The 18,450-nt window shown below is 50.1% G+C and overlaps 1 protein-coding gene across 2 annotated transcripts in view; it reads left to right on the forward strand.

Annotated features, from left to right (window-relative positions):
• The window catches only part of LOC122932342 (sialic acid-binding Ig-like lectin 12), a 159,195-nt gene that overhangs the window by 71,267 nt on the left and 69,478 nt on the right, over positions 1-18,450 (forward strand). For both annotated transcript variants that reach the window (XM_044286703.1, XM_044286713.1), the window contains exon 3: positions 15,078-15,449. In XM_044286703.1, coding sequence (XP_044142638.1) covers positions 15,078-15,449 — 372 coding nt within the window. The remainder of the gene's footprint in view (positions 1-15,077; positions 15,450-18,450) is intronic.

The following is an 18,450-nucleotide window of genomic DNA, read 5'->3' on the forward strand; positions in this document are numbered from 1 at the left end:
GCACTCTGGCCACGCTTCACCTTCTGCCCACAGATTTGGCAAGTAGCCATGTTCACTTCCTCCGATGGCTTAACAAAAACTGCCACATCGCCGAGTGGGTGATTTTACACCCAACACTCTGCACTGACTTCTACGGCCGCTGCATCCGTGAACCTCTGCACCATTACTTTTCTGGGCAGATAGGCTCCTGCGAAGCGGGTTTACTCCGGATACATTTGGCTCCTGACCTCCTACTGCTGCCACCCTGCTGACTCCCGGTCATGCTAGCGACTTGCTGGCTCTGCTGCTGCCTAACGCGCAAGCTGCCACCCTCTTCTCCCCGATCATGATGAAGCCCCTTCGTCACCCGGCTCCGAAGTGTGATCGGCTACATCATCATCAAGTACTGTCTGCATGTCACTGATGTTCTCCTCAACGGTCTCTGAGCCAGGAGCCTGACCGCTCGCAACACCAGCTCCCACACTACTCTCCTCATCACTACTTGCCTGCCTACCGGAGGAAGCGTCAGACGTCTCCTCCACATCTTGTCTGATGACTGTCCTCAGGTAGCTCATCCTTGCTGTATAGTGGAGCTGAGCCCACCGCATATAATACTTGTCTGGCTCAGGGAACAGAAAAGGACAGAGGCAGGTTGAGGACAGGTGAGGGCACAGGGCCTGCTCCCAGGCCATGCCAACTAAGGGTTGTGTCTGACGAACCCACCGACTCTTGGCTGGGGGTGTCTGATGTCACTTGGGATGAAATGGAAGACGGAGTCAACCATTTAAGAACCGCTGGGTTGCGGGTCAAGACACGACCACTAGATGACACCGGGAGCTCAGGGGTCTTGCTGCGACTCCTGCTGCCACACTCCCTTACTCTGCTGCAACCTTTGCAAGAAACATTTAGGCCTCTGCCACTCCCCTGTGCATGGCCTGTCACTTCAATGTCTGACATAATGTTAGATCAAATAAATAAATAAATAGATAAAAAGGAAATTAATACACCCCAAAAAAGGCTTTAGAACATATAACTGCACCGCTGAACGGCAAATAATATTTTTTCCACTAATACACCCCAAAAAAGGCTGTAATTTTGTAAGTTCACCGCACAAAGGCTAATAAGCCCTTTTTTCCCACTAATACACCCGAAAAAAAACTTTCAAACATATAACTGCACCGCTGAACGGCTAAACTGCTAAACGGCTAATAAGACTTTTTTTTCTACTATTACATCTCAAAAAGGCTGTAATTTTGTCACTTCACTGCACAATGGCTAACAAGCCTTTTGCTTCCACTAATACACCCCAAAAAATACTTTTGAACATATAACTGCACTGCTGAACAGCAAATAAGTCCTCTTTTTTCCCCAGTAATAAACAGAAAAAAAGGTTTTAGAACATATAACTGCACTGCTGAACGGATAATAACACTTTTTTTCCCCACTAATGCACCCCAAAAAAGGCTGTAATTTTGTCACTTCATTGCACAATGGCTAACAAGTTTTTTTTTTTTCCCTATTAATACACCCAAAATATATTTGTAAATATATACATTGTATATAATTTCATTGTGTAATAGTGTTGAGGGGGCCCTGACAAAATCTTTTAGTCCTCCTCCTGCTGGATGGGCCCCTTCTGGGTCAGGGCCTCAAAGCAGCTGCTTCCACTGCTTCCCCTGGTCCTGCCCCTACACTAGTCAGAGCAGAATGGCGGTGCACCATGTGATTCGGCATTTGTGCATGCATGGTCACATGGTACACCGGCCAATCACAGCCATGCCAATACTAGGCCGACTGTGATGGCTTCCAAGTGCCCACAGCTTAAACGCTTGTTGATTGGCCGCGCTGCAGCCAATGTAGAGGTGCATAACTTTGACGGATCCGCCGCCACATCTAAGGGTGAATTCAGACGACAAAACACAGATGCTGCTCATGTGAGTTCCACAATTTGAGGAACAGAATGGGCAGCTCATTATGTCCGCAAATGCAGGCAAGAAAGGGACATGCTCTATATTTTTTGCAGGGTTGCAAAATGGAATAACGGATGCGGACAGAACACGGACAGAACACTTTTGCGGCCCCATTTAAATGAATGGGTCCACACCCATTCTGTAAAATTTTGGAACGGATGCGGACCCATTCATAGGGTTGTGTGATTGAGCCCTCTTGCTGGCGTAGATTTAAACCATTTTCTACCCCTAAAACAGGAGTAGAAAATGATGAATGAGATGGGCTTGCTGGCCCGTCCCCTTTCCCTGCCCACGCAACACCCACTTTTTTAGACCTGGCGTGAGCAGGGAAAAGAACCTTTGTGCCACAATCTGTGCCAGAATTACTCCTAGGCATATTTCTGTTTAATAAATAACCCCCTTTTGCTACATTTAGTTTTTGGGTAAATTATTGCACATTTTGGTTACAAAGGGTGTTCTCAGTAGAAATCTTCAATGCCCAATCACTTATTATTGAAAATGATGATTCTCAGAAGCATAGGTATGCGCACGGGGTGTGCTGGGTGTGCCTGGGCACACCCTAATCAAGCCTACTGGCCGGCAAATACTAATGAGCGCTTCCATTTTGGAAGCTCTCATTAGTACCGGAGGACCAGGAAGTGGTGAACACTCTGTACTTAACGCTTCTTGGTCCTCGGCTGTTGGCTGTGCATGGCTGCGCACAGCGTGAGGCACTTTGTGACATCGAGCTGTTCGCGCCAGTCCAGGGCACAGCCGACAGCAGGAGGAAGAGGATCGCAGGCGGTGGCCCGGAGCAGAGAGGTAAGTGGTTTTTAATTGTATAAAAAATTAGGCTGCTGGGGGCATAATGGGGGCTCATGAGGCATATGGGGCTAACAAGAGACATAATGGGGGCTAATGAGGCATAATGGGGGTTAATAAGGCATAATGGGGCTAATGAGAGGCATAATGGGGCTTATGAGTAGAGTTGAGCGAACACCTGGATGTTCGGGTTCGAGAAGTTCGGCCGAACATCCCGGAAATGTTCGGGTTCGGGATCCGAACCCGATCCGAACTTCGTCCCGAACCCGAACCCCATTGAAGTCAATGGGGACCCGAACTTTTCGGCACTAAAACGGCTGTAAAACAGCCCAGGAAAGGGCTAGAGGGCTGCAAAAGGCAGCAACATGTAGGTAAATCCCCTGCAAACAAATGTGGATAGGGAAATTAATTAAAATAAAAATTAAATAAATAAAAATTAACCAAAATCAATTGGAGAGAGGTTCCATAGCAGAGAATCTGGCTTCCCGTCACCCACCACTGGAACAGTCCATTCTCAGATATTTAGGCCCCGACACCCAGGCAGAGGAGAGAGGTCCCGTAACAGACAATCTGGCTTCATGTCAGCAGAGAATCAGTCTTCATGTCATAGCAGAGAATCAGGCTTCACGTCACCCACCACTGTAAGAGTCCATTTTCATAAATTTAGGCCCAGCACCCAGGCAGAGGAGAGAGGTCCCGTAACAGAGGATCTGGCTTCATGTCAGCAGAGAATCAGTCTGCATGTCATAGCAGAGAATCAGGCTTCACGTCAGCCACCACTGCAACAGTCCATTGTCATAAATTTAGGCCCAGCACCCAGGCAGAGGAGAGAGGTCCCGTAACAGACAATCTGGCTTCATGTCAGCAGAGAATTAGTCTGCATGTCATAGCAGAGAATGAGGCTTCACGTCAGCCACCACTGCAACAGTCCATTGGCATATATTTAGGCCTAGCACACAGGCAGAGTAGAGAGGTCCCGTAACAGACAATCTGGCTTCATGTCAGCAGAGAATCAGTCTGCATGTCATAGCAGAGAATGAGGCTTCACGTCACCCACCACTGCAACAGTCCATTGGCATATATTTAGGCCTAGCACACAGGCAGAGCAGAGAGGTCCCGTAACAGACAATCTGGCTTCATGACAGCAGAGAATCAGTCTGCATGTCATAGCAGAGAATGAGGCTTCACGTCACCCACCACTGCAACAGTCCATTGGCATATATTTAGGCCTAGCACACAGGCAGAGCAGAGAGGTCCCGTAACAGACAATCTGGCTTCATGTCAGCAGAGAATCAGTCTGCATGTCATAGCAGAGAATGAGGCTTCACGTCACCCACAACTGCAACAGTCCATTGGCATATATTTAGGCCTAGCACACAGGCAGAGCAGAGAGGTCCCGTAACAGACGATCTGGCTTCATGTCAGCAGAGAATCAGTCTGCATGTCATAGCAGAGAATGAGGCTTCACGTCACCCACCACTGCAACAGTCCATTGGCATATATTTAGGCCTAGCACACAGGCAGAGCAGAGAGGTCCCGTAACAGACAATCTGGCTTCATGTCAGCAGAGAATCAGTCTGCATGTCATAGCAGAGAATGAGGCTTCACGTCACCCACCACTGCAACAGTCCATTGGCATATATTTAGGCCTAGCACACAGGCAGAGCAGAGAGGTCCCGTAACAGACGATCTGGCTTCATGTCAGCAGAGAATCAGTCTGCATGTCATAGCAGAGAATGAGGCTTCACGTCACCCACCACTGCAACAGTCCATTGGCATATATTTAGGCCTAGCACACAGGCAGAGCAGAGAGGTCCCGTAACAGACAATCTGGCTTCATGTCAGCAGAGAATCAGTCTGCATGTCATAGCAGAGAATCAGGCTTCACGTCACCCACCACTGCAACAGTCCATTGGCATATATTTAGGCCTAGCACACAGGCAGAGCAGAGAGGTCCCGTAACAGACGATCTGGCTTCATGTCAGCAGAGAATCAGTCTGCATGTCATAGCAGAGAATGAGGCTTCACGTCACCCACCACTGCAACAGTCCATTGGCATATATTTAGGCCTAGCACACAGGCAGAGCAGAGAGGTCCCGTAACAGACAATCTGGCTTCATGACAGCAGAGAATCAGTCTGCATGTCATAGCAGAGAATGAGGCTTCACGTCACCCACCACTGCAACAGTCCATTGGCATATATTTAGGCCTAGCACACAGGCAGAGCAGAGAGGTCCCGTAACAGACAATCTGGCTTCATGTCAGCAGAGAATCAGTCTGCATGTCATAGCAGAGAATGAGGCTTCACGTCACCCACCACTGCAACAGTCCATTGGCATATATTTAGGCCTAGCACACAGGCAGAGCAGAGAGGTCCCGTAACAGACAATCTGGCTTCATGTCAGCAGAGAATCAGTCTGCATGTCATAGCAGAGAATCAGGCTTCACGTCAGCCACCACTGCAACAGTCCATTGTCATAAATTTAGGCCCAGCACCCAGGCAGAGGAGAGAGGTCCCGTAACAGACAATCTGGCTTCATGTCAGCAGAGAATTAGTCTGCATGTCATAGCAGAGAATCAGGCTTCATGTCAGCCACCACTGCAACAGTCCATTGGCATATATTTAGGCCTAGCACACAGGCAGAGGAGAGGTTCATTCAACTTTGGGTAGCCTCGCAATATAATGGTAAAATGAAAATAAAAATAGGGTTGAATGAGGAAGTGCCCTGGAGTCCAATAATATATGGTTATGGGGAGGTAGTTAATGTCTAATCTGGACAAGGGACGGACAGGTCCTGTGGGATCCATGCCTGGTTCATTTTTATGAACGTCAGCTTGTCCACATTGGCTGTAGACAGGCGGCTGCGTTTGTCTGTAATGACGCCCCCTGCCGTGCTGAATACACGTTCAGACAAAACGCTGGCTGCCGGGCAGGCCAGCACCTCCAAGGCATAAAAGGCTAGCTCTGGCCACGTGGACAATTTAGAGACCCAGAAGTTGAATGGGGCCGAACCATCAGTCAGTACGTGGAGGGGTGTGCACACGTACTGTTCCACCATGTTAGTGAAATGTTGCCTCCTGCTAACACGTTGCGTATCAGGTGGTGGTGCAGTTAGCTGTGGCGTGTTGACAAAAGTTTTCCACATCTCTGCCATGCTAACCCTGCCCTCAGAGGAGCTGGCCGTGACACAGCTGCCTTGGCGACCTCTTGCTCCTCCTCTGCCTTGGCCTTGGGCTTCCACTTGTTCCCCTGTGACATTTGGGAATGCTCTCAGTAGCGCGTCTACCAACGTGCGCTTGTACTCGCGCATCTTCCTATCACGCTCCAGTGCAGGAAGTAAGGTGGGCACATTGTCTTTGTACCGTGGATCCAGCAGGGTGGCAACCCAGTAGTCCGCACAGGTTAAAATGTGGGCAACTCTGCTGTCGTTGCGCAGGCACTGCAGCATGTAGTCGCTCATGTGTGCCAGGCTGCCCAGGGGTAAGGACAAGCTGTCCTCTGTGGGAGGCGTATCGTCATCGTCCTGCCTTTCCCCCCAGCCACGCACCAGTGATGGACCCGAGCTGCGTTGGGTGCCACCCCGCTGTGACCATGCTTCATCCTCATCCTCCTCCACCTCCTCCTCATCCTCGTCCTCCTCGTCCTCCAGTAGTGGGCCCTGGCTGGCCACATTTGTACCTGGCCTCTGCTGTTGCCAAAAACCTCCCTCTGAGTCACTTCGAAGAGACTGGCCTGAAAGTGCTAAAAATGACCCCTCTTCCTCCTCCTCCTCCTCCTCCTCCTGGGCCACCTCCTCTTCCATCATCGCCCTAAGTGTTTTCTCAAGGAGACATAGAAGTGGTATTGTAACGCTGATAACGGTGTCATCGCCACTGGCCATGTTGGTGGAGTACTCGAAACAGCGCAACAGGGCACACAGGTCTCCCATGGAGGCCCAGTCATTGGTGGTGAAGTGGTGCTGTTCTGTAGTGCGACTGACCCGTGCGTGCTGCAGCTGAAACTCCACTATGGCCTGCTGCTGCTCGCACAGTCTGTCCAGCATGTGCAAGGTGGAGTTCCACCTGGTGGGCACGTCGCATATGAGGCGGTGAGCGGGAAGGCCGAAGTTACGCTGTAGCGCAGACAGGCGAGCAGCAGCAGGATGTGAACGCCGGAAGCGCGAACAGACGGCCCGCACTTTATGCAGCAGCTCTGACATGTCGGGGTAGTTGTGAATGAACTTCTGCACCACCAAATTCAGCACATGCGCCAAGCAAGGGATGTGCGTCAAATTGGCTAGTCCCAGAGCTGCAACGAGATTTCGCCCATTATCACACACCACCAGGCCGGGCTTGAGGCTCACCGGCAGCAACCACTCGTCGGTCTGTTGTTCAATACCCCGCCACAACTCCTGTGCGGTGTGGGGCCTGTCCCCCAAACATATGAGTTTCAGAATGGCCTGCTGACGTTTACCCCGGGCTGTGCTGAAGTTGGTGGTGAAGGTGTGTGGCTGACTGGATGAGCAGGTGGAAGAAGAGGAGGAGGAAGCCGAGAAGGAGGAGGTGGCAACAGGAGGCAAAGAATGTTGCCCTGCGATCCTTGGCGGCGGAAGGACGTGCGCCAAACAGCTCTCCGCCTGGGGCCCAGCTGCCACTACATTTACCCAGTGTGCAGTTAGGGAGATATAGCGTCCCTGGCCGTGCTTACTGGTCCACGTATCTGTGGTTAGGTGGACCTTGCTACAGATGGCGTTGCGCAGTGCACACTTGATTTTATCGGATACTTGGTTGTGCAGGGAAGGCACGGCTCTCTTGGAGAAGTAGTGGCGGCTGGGAACAACATACTGTGGGACAGCAAGCGACATGAGCTGTTTGAAGCTGTCTGTGTCCACCAGCCTAAATGACAGCATTTCATAGGCCAGTAGTTTAGAAATGCTGGCATTCAGGGCCAGGGATCGAGGGTGGCTAGGTGGGAATTTACGCTTTCTATCAAATGTTTGTGAGATGGAGAGCTGAACGCTGGCGTGTGACATGGTTGAGACGCTTGGTGACGGAGGTGGTGGTGGTGGTGTTGGTGGTACATCCCCTGTTTGCTGGGCGGCAGGTGCCAACGTTCCTCCAGAGGCGGAGGAAGAGGCCGAGGCGGCAGCAGCAGAATAGGCCGAGGCGGCAGCAGCAGAAGAGGTAGCAGGGGGAGCCTGAGTGACTTCCTTGGTTTTAAGGTGTTTACTCCACTGCAGTTCATGCTTTGCATGCAGGTGCCTGGTCATGCAGGTTGTGCTCAGGTTCAGAACGTTAATGCCTCGCTTCAGGCTCTGATGGCACAGCGTGCAAACCACTCGGGTCTTGTCGTCAGCACATTGTTTGAAGAAGTGCCATGCCAGGGAACTCCTTGAAGCTGCCTTTGGGGTGCTCGGTCCCAGATGGCGGCGGTCAGTAGCAGGCGGAGTCTCTTGGCGGCGGGTGTTCTGCTTTTGCCCACTGCTCCCTCTTTTGCTACGCTGTTGGCTCGGTCTCACCACTGCCTCTTCCTCCGAACTGTGAAAGTCAGTGGCACGACCTTCATTCCATGTGGGGTCTAGGACCTCATCGTCCCCTGCATCGTCTTCCACCCAGTCTTGATCCCTGACCTCCTGTTCAGTCTGCACACTGCAGAAAGACGCAGCAGTTGGCACCTGTGTTTCGTCATCATCAGAGACATGCTGAGGTGGTATTCCCATGTCCTCATCATCAGGAAACATAAGTGGTTGTGCGTCAGTGCATTCTATGTCTTTCACCGCTGCGGAAGGGCTAGGTGGATGCCCTTGGGAAACCCTGCCAGCGGAGTCTTCAAACAGCATAAGAGACTGCTGCATAACTTGAGGCTGAGACAGTTTCCCTGGTATGCATGGGGGAGATGTGACAGACTGATGGGGTTGGTTTTCAGGCGCCATCTGTGCGCTTTCTGCAGAAGACTGGGTGGGAGATAATGTGAACGTGCTGGATCCACTGTCGGCCACCCAATTGACTAATGCCTGTACCTGCTCAGGCCTTACCATCCTTAGAACGGCATTGGGCCCCACCATATATCGCTGTAAATTCTGGCGGCTACTGGGACCTGAGGTAGTTGGTACACTAGGACGTGTGGATGTGGCAGAACGGCCACGTCCTCTCCCAGCACCAGAGGGTCCACTAACACCACCACGACCATGTCCACGTCCGCGTCCCTTACTAGATGTTTTTCTCATTGTTATGGTTCACCACAACAACAAATATATTATTTGGCCCAATGTATTGTATTCAAATTCAGCGGGATATAAATTTGAGGCCTAGTATTTAGGCGCTGGGTGACCGGTATGGATTTAGTGACAGAATTAGACTTGGAAATGCACAGAAGCGTGTGTGTGAAGTTATTCTGAATGACCCTATGTGCACCTTGAATATTATATACCCTTTTAGGGATAGATTTCAAATAGCTCTGATATAGCAGGAACCACTAAATTATGAAATTGCTAAATTGGGAATTGTATTTCAACCCAGAACAAAAAATGTGCTTTGACGGACACTAAATAACTTTCCCAGCCACAACAGGACAGCGGTAACGAGAGATTTAGCGGGATATAAATTTGAGGCCTAGTATTTAGGCGCTGGGTGACCGGTATGGATTTAGTGACAGAATTAGACTGGGATATGGCCAAAAAATAACCACACTATTGCTGGTTAAATGCACTTGGTGACGGGCGCAGCTTGCCCCTGATTTAGTATATGGCCAAAAAATGAACAGACTATTGCTGGTTAAATGCACTTGGTGTCACAGCTTGACAAACCACACTACTGAGGGTTAAATGCACTTGGTGACGGGCGCAGCTTGCCCCTGATGTAGTATATGGCCAAAAAATGAACAGACTATTGCTGGTTAAATGCACTTGGTGTGACAGCTTCACCCTGATGTAGGCTTTAGCCAAAAAACAACCACACCATTGAGGGTTAAATGCACTTGGTGACAGGCGCAGCTTGCCCCTGATTTAGTATATGGCCAAAAAAATGAACAGACTATTGCTGGTTAAATGCACTTGGTGTGACAGATTCACCCTGATGTAGGCTTTAGCCAAAAAACAACCACACCATTGAGGGTTAAATGCACTTGGTCGCAGCTTGGATGCACTTGGTCGCAGCACCGCACAAGACACAAAATGGCCGCCGATCACCCCAGAAAAAAGTGACTGACAAACGGTCTGTGCAGCCTAAAAACAGTGAGTGAGCATTTGAATTTCAGCAGCTCAATGATGCACAGCTGCAGATCGATCGATTAATCAAGTGAAGTCCTTTGGAGGAGTTAATCTGCCTAATCTCGCCCTACTGTCGCATCCGCAACCTCTCCCTACGCTAATCAGAGCAGAGTGACGGGCGGCGCTATGTGACTCCAGCTTAAATAGAGGCTGGGTCACATGGTGCTCTGGCCAATCACAGCCATGCCAATAGTAGGCATGGCTGTGATGGCCTCTTGGGGCAAGTAGTATGACGCTTGTTGATTGGCTGCTTTGCAGCCTTTCAAAAAGCGCCAAGAAAGCGTCACAAAAGCGCCAAGAAAGCGACGAACACCGAACCCGAACCCGGACTTTTACGAAAATGTCCGGGTTCGGGTCCGTGTCACGGACACCCCAAAATTCGGTACGAACCCGAACTATACAGTTCGAGTTCGCTCATCCCTACTTATGAGGTATAAGGGCTGATGATGGGGGCTAATGAGGCATAATGGGGTCTAATGAGAGGCATAATGGGGGCTAATGAGGAATAAGGGCTTATGATAAGTGCTAATGAGGCATAAGGGCTGATAATGGGAGCTAATGGCATAAAGGCTATATATATATATACATACATACAGATGTGCACGGTGTGTGTGTGTTTGTGCTGTAGGGTGCACACCCTAATGCAATAGGCTGCGCAGGTCTATGCTCAGTAGGAAAGTGGAGAAAAGTTCCAAGATGAACGGTTTCTCCTGGGTGATAATTCTGTAGGTTGTCCTCACAAAGACAAAGTGCTCAAAATGCATTTATCTATACAGATGTGTCCGTCCTTACTCCTTCTCTCATCTGGACACGTCCTGATATGTGAATTAGGACGTTACCAGCTTTTCAAATGATGTGATTTCACAATATTGTATCACAGGGTCTCTCCTATGTGAGTCTATGGACTCCATCCAGTTGTTGTGCTGTGGATTGAATCCTTTCAAGAATGTTGGCACCATGTCCAGATATCATAGTGATGTTACACTGGCGGTCTGTGTCCACCGCTCCACTATGTGTCTGTCTGTCCGGCGTGTATGTGTGAACAGGACTTAGTTCAGTGTATCTCTCCTCAGGTTCAGCACTGCAGGGGTCACACCCTTTCTCTCCTTGCTCTGTGTGTTGCTGTCCGCTGACTAATGTCTCAGTCACACATCAGTGTTCGGTCAGTGATTTACATCAGTGTTTGACCTCATGCACACGACCGTTGTGTGCATCCGTGGCCGTTGTGCCGTTTTCCGTTTTTTTTCGCGGACCCATTGACTTTCAATGGGTCCGTGGAAAAATCGGAAAATGCACCGTTTTGCAGCCGAGGCCGTGATTCGTGTATCCTGTCCGTCCAAAAAATATGACCTGTCCTATTTTTTTGACGGACAACAGTTCACGGACCCATTCAAGTCAATGGGTCCGTGAAAGAACACGGATGCACACAAGATTGGCATCCGTGTCCGTGATCCGTGGCCGTAGGTTGCTTTCATACAGACGGATCCGAAGATCCGTCTGCATAAAAGCTTTTTCTGATCTAAGTTTTCACTTCGTGAAAACTCATATCCGACAGTATATTCTAACACAGAAGCGTTCCCATGGTGATGGGGACGCTTCTAGTTAGAATACACTACAAACTTTGTACAAGACTGCCCCCTGCTGCCTGGCAGCACCCGATCTCTTACAGGGGGATATGATAGCACAATTAACCCCTTCAGGTGCGGCACCTAAAGGGGTTAATTGTACTATCATATTCCCCTGTAAGAGATCAGGGCTGCCAGGCAGCAGGGGGCAGACCCCCCTTCCCAGTTTGAATATCGTTGGTGGCACAGTGTGCGCCCCCCATCGGGCCCCCCCTTCCTCCCTCTAATGTTAGAAATCGTTGGTGGCACAGTGTGCGCCCACCATCGCCCCCCCTCCCTCTAATGTTAGAAATCGTTGGTGGCACAGTGTGCGCCCACCATCGCCCCCCCTCCCTCCCTCTATTGTAATAAATCACTGGTGGCACAGTGTGCGCCCACCATCGCCCCCCCTCCCTCCCTCTATTGTAATAAATCGTTGGTGGCACAGTGTGCGCCCACCATCGGCCCCCCTCCCTCTATAGCAGTAACAACATTGGTGGCAGTGTGCGGCCTCCCATTCCCCCCCCCCATCATTGGTGGCAGCAGAGTTCCGATCGGAGTCCCAGTTTAATCGCTGGGGCTCCGATCGGTAACCATGGCAACCAGGAAGCTACTGCAGCCCTGGTTGCCATGGTTACTTAGCAATAGTACAACAGTAGAAGATTCATACTTACCTGCTTGCTGCTGCGCTGTATGTGACCGGCCAGGAGCTCCTCCTACTGGTAAGTGACAGTTCTTTAGCAATGCGCCGTACAGACCTGTCACTTACCAGTAGGTGGAGCTCCCGGCCGGACACAGACATCGCAGCAGCAAGCAGGTAACTATGAGTCTTTTACTATTGTACTATTGCTAAGTAACCATGGCAACCAGGACTGCAGTAGCGTCCTGGTTGCCATGGTTACCGATCGGAGCCACAGCGATTAAACTGGGACTCCGATCGGAACTCCGCTGCCACCAATGATCGGGGGGGGGGGGGGGAAATGGGAGGCCGCACACTGCCACCAATGTTGTTACTGCTATAGAGGGAGGGGGGCCGATGGTGGGCGCACACTGTGCCACCAACGATTTATAACAATAGAGGGAGGGGGGGCGATGGTGGGCGCACACTGTGCCACCAACGATTTATTACAATAGAGGGAGGGAGGGGGGGCGATGGTGGGCGCACACTGTGCCACCAACGATTTCTAACATTAGAGGGAGGAAGGGGGGGCCCGATGGGGGGCGCACACTGTGCCACCAATGATATTCAAACTGGGGAGGGGGGGGGGGGTCTGCCCCCTGCTGCCTGGCAGCCCTGATCTCTTACAGGGGAATATGATAGTACAATTAACCCCTTTAGGTGCCGCACCTGAAGGGGTTAATTGTGCTATCATATCCCCTGTAAGAGATCGGGTGCTGCCAGGCAGCAGGGGGCAGTCTTGTACAAAGTTTTTAGTGTATTCTAACTAGAAGCATCCCCATCACCATGGGAACGCCTCTGTGTTAGAATATACTGTCAGATCTGAGTTTCACGAAGTAGCTCATATCCGACAGTATATTCTAACATAGAGGCGTTCCCATGGTGATGGGGACGCTTCAAGTTAAAATATACCATCGGATTGGAGAAAACTCCAATCCGATGGTATAAAAGAACTCCAGACTTTACATTGAAAGTCAATGGGGACGGATCCGTTTGAAATGGCACCATATTGTGTCAACATCAAACGGATCCGTCCCCATTGACTTGCATTGTAATTCAGGACGGATCCGTTTGGCTCCGCACGGCCAGGCGGACACCAAAACGACTTTTTTTTCATGTCCGTGGATCCTCCAAAAATCAAGGAAGACCCACGGACGAAAAAACGGTAACGGACCCACGGACCCCGTTTTTGCGGACCGTGTGCTTAAGGCATCCGGCAATGCGCCGAAACGACGTTTAGCTTAAGGCCGGATCCGGATCAATGCCTTTCAATGGGCATTCATTCTGGATCCGTCCTTGCGGCAAGTGTTCCGGATTTTTGGCCGGAGCAAAAAGCGCAGCATGCTGCGGTATTTTCTCCGGCCCAAAAACGTTCCGTTCCGGAACTGAAGACATCCTGATGCATCCTGAACGGATTTCACTCCATTCAGAATGCATTAGGATAAAACTGATCAGGATTCTTCCGGCATAGAGCCCCAACGACGGAACTCTATGCCGGAAGACAAGAACGCAGGTGTGAAAGAGTCCTTATACAATACATTCCAGAACTCTAAGGCCTGAGATTTTTTTGCACGAGTGCAAAGCGATTTAATGCGTTTTACGCGCGCGTGAGAAAAATCGGCATGTTTGGTACCCAGACCCAAACCCGGACTTCTTCACAGAAGTTCGGGTTTGGGTTAGGTGTTCTGTCGATTTTATTATTTTCCCTTTTAACATGGTTATAGTAGCATTCTTAATACAGAATGCTTAGTAAAATATCCATTGAGGGGCTAAAAATAATAAACAAATTTAACTCACCCCATCCACTTGATTGCGTAGCGGATCTCCTCTTCTTTCTACTTTCTTCAGGACCTGGCTAAAGGGCCTTTGATGACGTCACTGCGCTCATCACATGGTCCATCACCATGGTGATGGACCATGTGATGGACCACGTGATGAGCGCAGTGACGTAATCAAAGTTCTTTTAGCCCCTCAATAGACATTTTACTATGCGGTCTGTATTCAGAATGCTATTATTTTACATTATAACCATGTTATAAAGGAAAATAATAAAGATCGGGTCCCCATCCCGATCGTCTCCTAGCAACCATGCATGGAAATCGCACTGCATCCGCACTTGCTTGCGATTTTCACTCAGCCCCATTGACTTCTATGTGGCCTGCATTGCGTGAAAACCACTCAATATAGAGCATGCAGCAATTTGAGTGAAAATCACCGTTCATGTGCACAGCCCCACTGAAGTGAATGGGTCCGGATTCAGTGCGGGTGCAATGCGTTCACCTCACGCATTGCACCCACACAGAATTCTCACCCGTGTGAAAGGGGCCTTAGTGTGCCAGCAAATTGCGGTCCGCAATGCACAGGCACCGACCGTGGGGCCGCCATATTCAAGTGAATGGGGTGTGCAATCCGCATCGGACAGTCCGCACCGCAAAATTGTACATGTACTACTTTTTTGCGGTGTGGAGGCATGGACAGAAACCCCATGGAAGCACTCCGTTCCGCACTGTCCTTCCGAACACATTCAAGTGAATGGGTCTGCATCCGTGATGCGATGCCTCAGTCACACGTCAGTGTTCAGTCAGTGATTTCCATCAGTGATTTTGAGCCAATACCAGGTGCGGCTCTAAACACAGAACAGGAGCAGATCTTCCCCTTATATCTTAGGTCTGTGGAGGCTTTAATCCTGGTTTTGGTTCACAATCACTGATGTGTGAATGAGGCTTTAGGGTGAAAAGATCTGTAAATGCAGCTAATCAGACAATCCTGTGACTAATCCGTATCTCTTCTTATACAGGTTCTGTCTGTGAACTGCTTCCTGGATATAAGATATATACAAGTCCATCGGTGACGGTGCAGCGAGGTCTCTGTGTCCATGTTCCATGCTCATTTACCGTGCCCAGAGATGTATGGTTATCTATAACTACCACTGGTACATGGTATAACTTCTTCAATAATTATGGACTAACTATTGCTTTTAAAAATAATCTTATACATCAGTCATATAACGGACGCTTCTTTCTGACCGGAAATGTGTACAGAGGAGACTGCTCATATTCCATAGAAGATCCATTGCCTACAGATGAGGGAATATATTATTTTAGAGTTGAAGGTGAAGGTCCCCTAAAGTTCACCTATCGGGATATCCAGCCTTATGTGAATGTAACCGGTGAGTACAAAATATTGTCCAGAGTTGACCAGAGGTGACCACAATGGATGGATCTGCAGCTTATGAGATTATTACAAGCTTTTATTTTGTCAGGATAGTGGAGGAGAGTCCTTTTTTTTATGTGCCCCATATCTGAAGAGGCTTTCCCTATCCCATGGTGATAGTTTGGCACACGTGCAGCTCTCCTCCCATACTTTGGGATATAGAATCTTCTTATTTTATGGAATGTTTCCAAGATAAGTGATATCATCCTGATCAGTGAGGATCTAATCGCTGAGACTGATCTTGAGCAGAGGAACCAGGTTCCCTTCAGCACTTCTCCTGGCACTCCAGTGGGATTCTGTTGGCTGCCATCATTTCTGCGCAGTGTGAATTGACTTTCATCAGTGAACAGCACTGAGGACTAGAGTTGAGCGAACACCTGGATGTTCGGGTTCGAGAAGTTTGGGATCCGAACCCACCCGAACTTCGTCCCGAACCCGAACCCCATTAAAGTCAATGGGGACCCAAACTTTTTGGCACAAAAAAGGTTGTAAAACAGCCCAGGAAAGAGCTAGAAGGCTGCAAAAGGCAGCAACATGTAGGTAAATCCCCTGCAAACAAATGTGGATAGGGAAATGAATAGAAATAAAAATAAAATAAATAAAAATTAACCAATATCAATTGGAGAGAGGTCCCATAGCAGAGAATCAGGCTTCACGTCACCCACCACTGTAACAGTCCACTGTCATATATTTAGGCCCCGGCACCCAGGCAGAGGAGAGAGGTCCCGTAACAGACAATCTGGCTTCATGTCAGCAGAGAATCAGTCTTCATGTCATAGCAGAAAATCAGGCTTCACGTCAGCAACCACTGCAACAGTCCATTGTCATATATTTAGGCCCAGGCACCCAGGCAGAGGAGAGAGGTCCCGTAACAGAGAATCTGGCTTCATGTCAGCAGAGAATCAGTCTGCATGTCATAGCAGAGAATCAGGCTTCACGTCACCCACCACTGTAACAGTCCATTGTCATATATTTAGGCCCAGGCACCCAGGCAGAGGAGAGAGGTCCCGTAACAGAGAATCTGTCTTCATGTCAGCAGAGAATCAGTCTGCATGTCATAGCAGAGAATCAGGTTTCACGTCAGCCAAAACTGGAACAGTCCATTGTCATATATTTAGGCCCAGCACCCAGGCAGAGGAGAGAGGTCCCGTAACAGAGAATCTGGCTTCATGTCAGCAGAGAATCAGTCTGCATGTCATAGCAGAGAATCAGGCTTCACCTCACCCAACACTGGAACAGGCCACTGTCAGATATTTTTAGGCCCCAGCACCCAGACAGAGGAGAGGTTCATTCAACTTTGGGTAGCCTCGCAATATAATGGTAAAATGAAAATAAAAATAGGATTGAATGAGGAAGTGCCCTGGAGTCCAATAATATATGGTTAAGGGGAGGTAGTTAATGTCTAATCTGCACAAGGGATGGACAGGTCCTGTGGGATCCATGCCTGGTTCATTTTTATGAACGTCAGCTTGTCCACATTGGCTGTAGACAGGCGGCTGCGTTTGTCTGTAATGACGCCCCCTGCCGTGCTGAATACACGTTCAGACAAAACGCTGGCCGCCGGGCAGGCCAGCACCTCCAAGGCATAAAAGGCTAGCTCTGGCCACGTGGACAATTTAGAGACCCAGAAGTTGAATGGGGCCGAACCATCAGTCAGTACGTGGAGGGGTGTGCACACGTACTGTTCCACCATGTTAGTGAAATGTTGCCTCCTGCTAACACGTTGCGTATCAGGTGGTGGTGCAGTTAGCTGTGGCGTGTTGACAAAACTTTTCCACATCTCTGCCATGCTAACCCTGCCCTCAGAGGAGCTGGCCGTGACACAGCTGCCTTGGCGACCTCTTGCTCCTCCTCTGCCTTGGCCTTGGGCTTCCACTTGTTCCCCTGTGACATTTGGGAATGCTCTCAGTAGCGCTTCTACCAACGTGCGCTTGTACTCGCGCATCTTCCTATCACGCTCCAGTGCAGGAAGTAAGGTGGGCACATTGTCTTTGTACCGTTGATCCAGCAGGGTGGCAACCCAGTAGTCCGCACACGTTAAAATGTGGGCAACTCTGCTGTCGTTGCGCAGGCACTGCAGCATGTAGATGCTAATGTGTGCCAGGCTGCTCAGGGGTAAGGACAAGCTGTCCTCTGTGGGAGGCGTATCGTCATCGTCCTGCGTTTCCCCCCAGCCACGCACCAGTGATGGGCCCGAGCTGCGTTGGGTGTCACCCCGCTGTGACCATGCTTCATCCTCATCCTCCTTCACCTCCTCCTCATCCTCGTCCTCCTCGTCCTCCAGTAGTGGGTCCTGGCTGGCCACATTTGTACCTGGCCTCTGATGTTGCAAAAAACCTCCCTCTGAGTCACTTCGAAGAGACTGGCCTGAAAGTGCTAAAAATGACCCTTCTTCCTCCTCCTCCTCCTCCTCCTGGGCCACCTCCTCTTCCATCATCGCCCTAAGTGTTTTCTCAAGGAGACATAGAAGTGGTATTGTAACGCTGATAACGGCGTCATCGACACTGGCCATGTTGGTGGAGTACTCAAAACAGCGCAACAGGGCACACAGGTCTCGCATGGAGGCCCAGTCATTGGTGGTGAAGTGGTGCTGTTCCGCAGTGCGACTGACCCGTGCGTGCTGCAGCTGAAACTCCACTATGGCCTGCTGCTGCTCGCACAGTCTGTCCAGCATGTGCAAGGTGGAGTTCCACCTGGTGGGCACGTCGCATATGAGGCAGTGAGCGGGAAGGCCGAAGTTACGCTGTAGCGCAGACAAGCGAGCAGCGGCAGGATGTGAATGCCGGAAGCGCGAACAGACGGCCCGCACTTTATGCAGCAGCTCTGACATGTCGGGGTAGTTGTGAATGAACTTCTGCACCACCAAATTCAGCACATGCGCCAAGCAAGGGATGTGCGTCAAACCGGCTAGTCCCAGAGCTGCAACAAGATTTCGCCCATTATCGCACACCACCAGG

The sequence above is a fragment of the Bufo gargarizans genome, chromosome 1, assembly GCF_014858855.1.
Source record: "Bufo gargarizans isolate SCDJY-AF-19 chromosome 1, ASM1485885v1, whole genome shotgun sequence".
NCBI classification, from domain to species: Eukaryota; Metazoa; Chordata; class Amphibia; order Anura; family Bufonidae; genus Bufo; species Bufo gargarizans.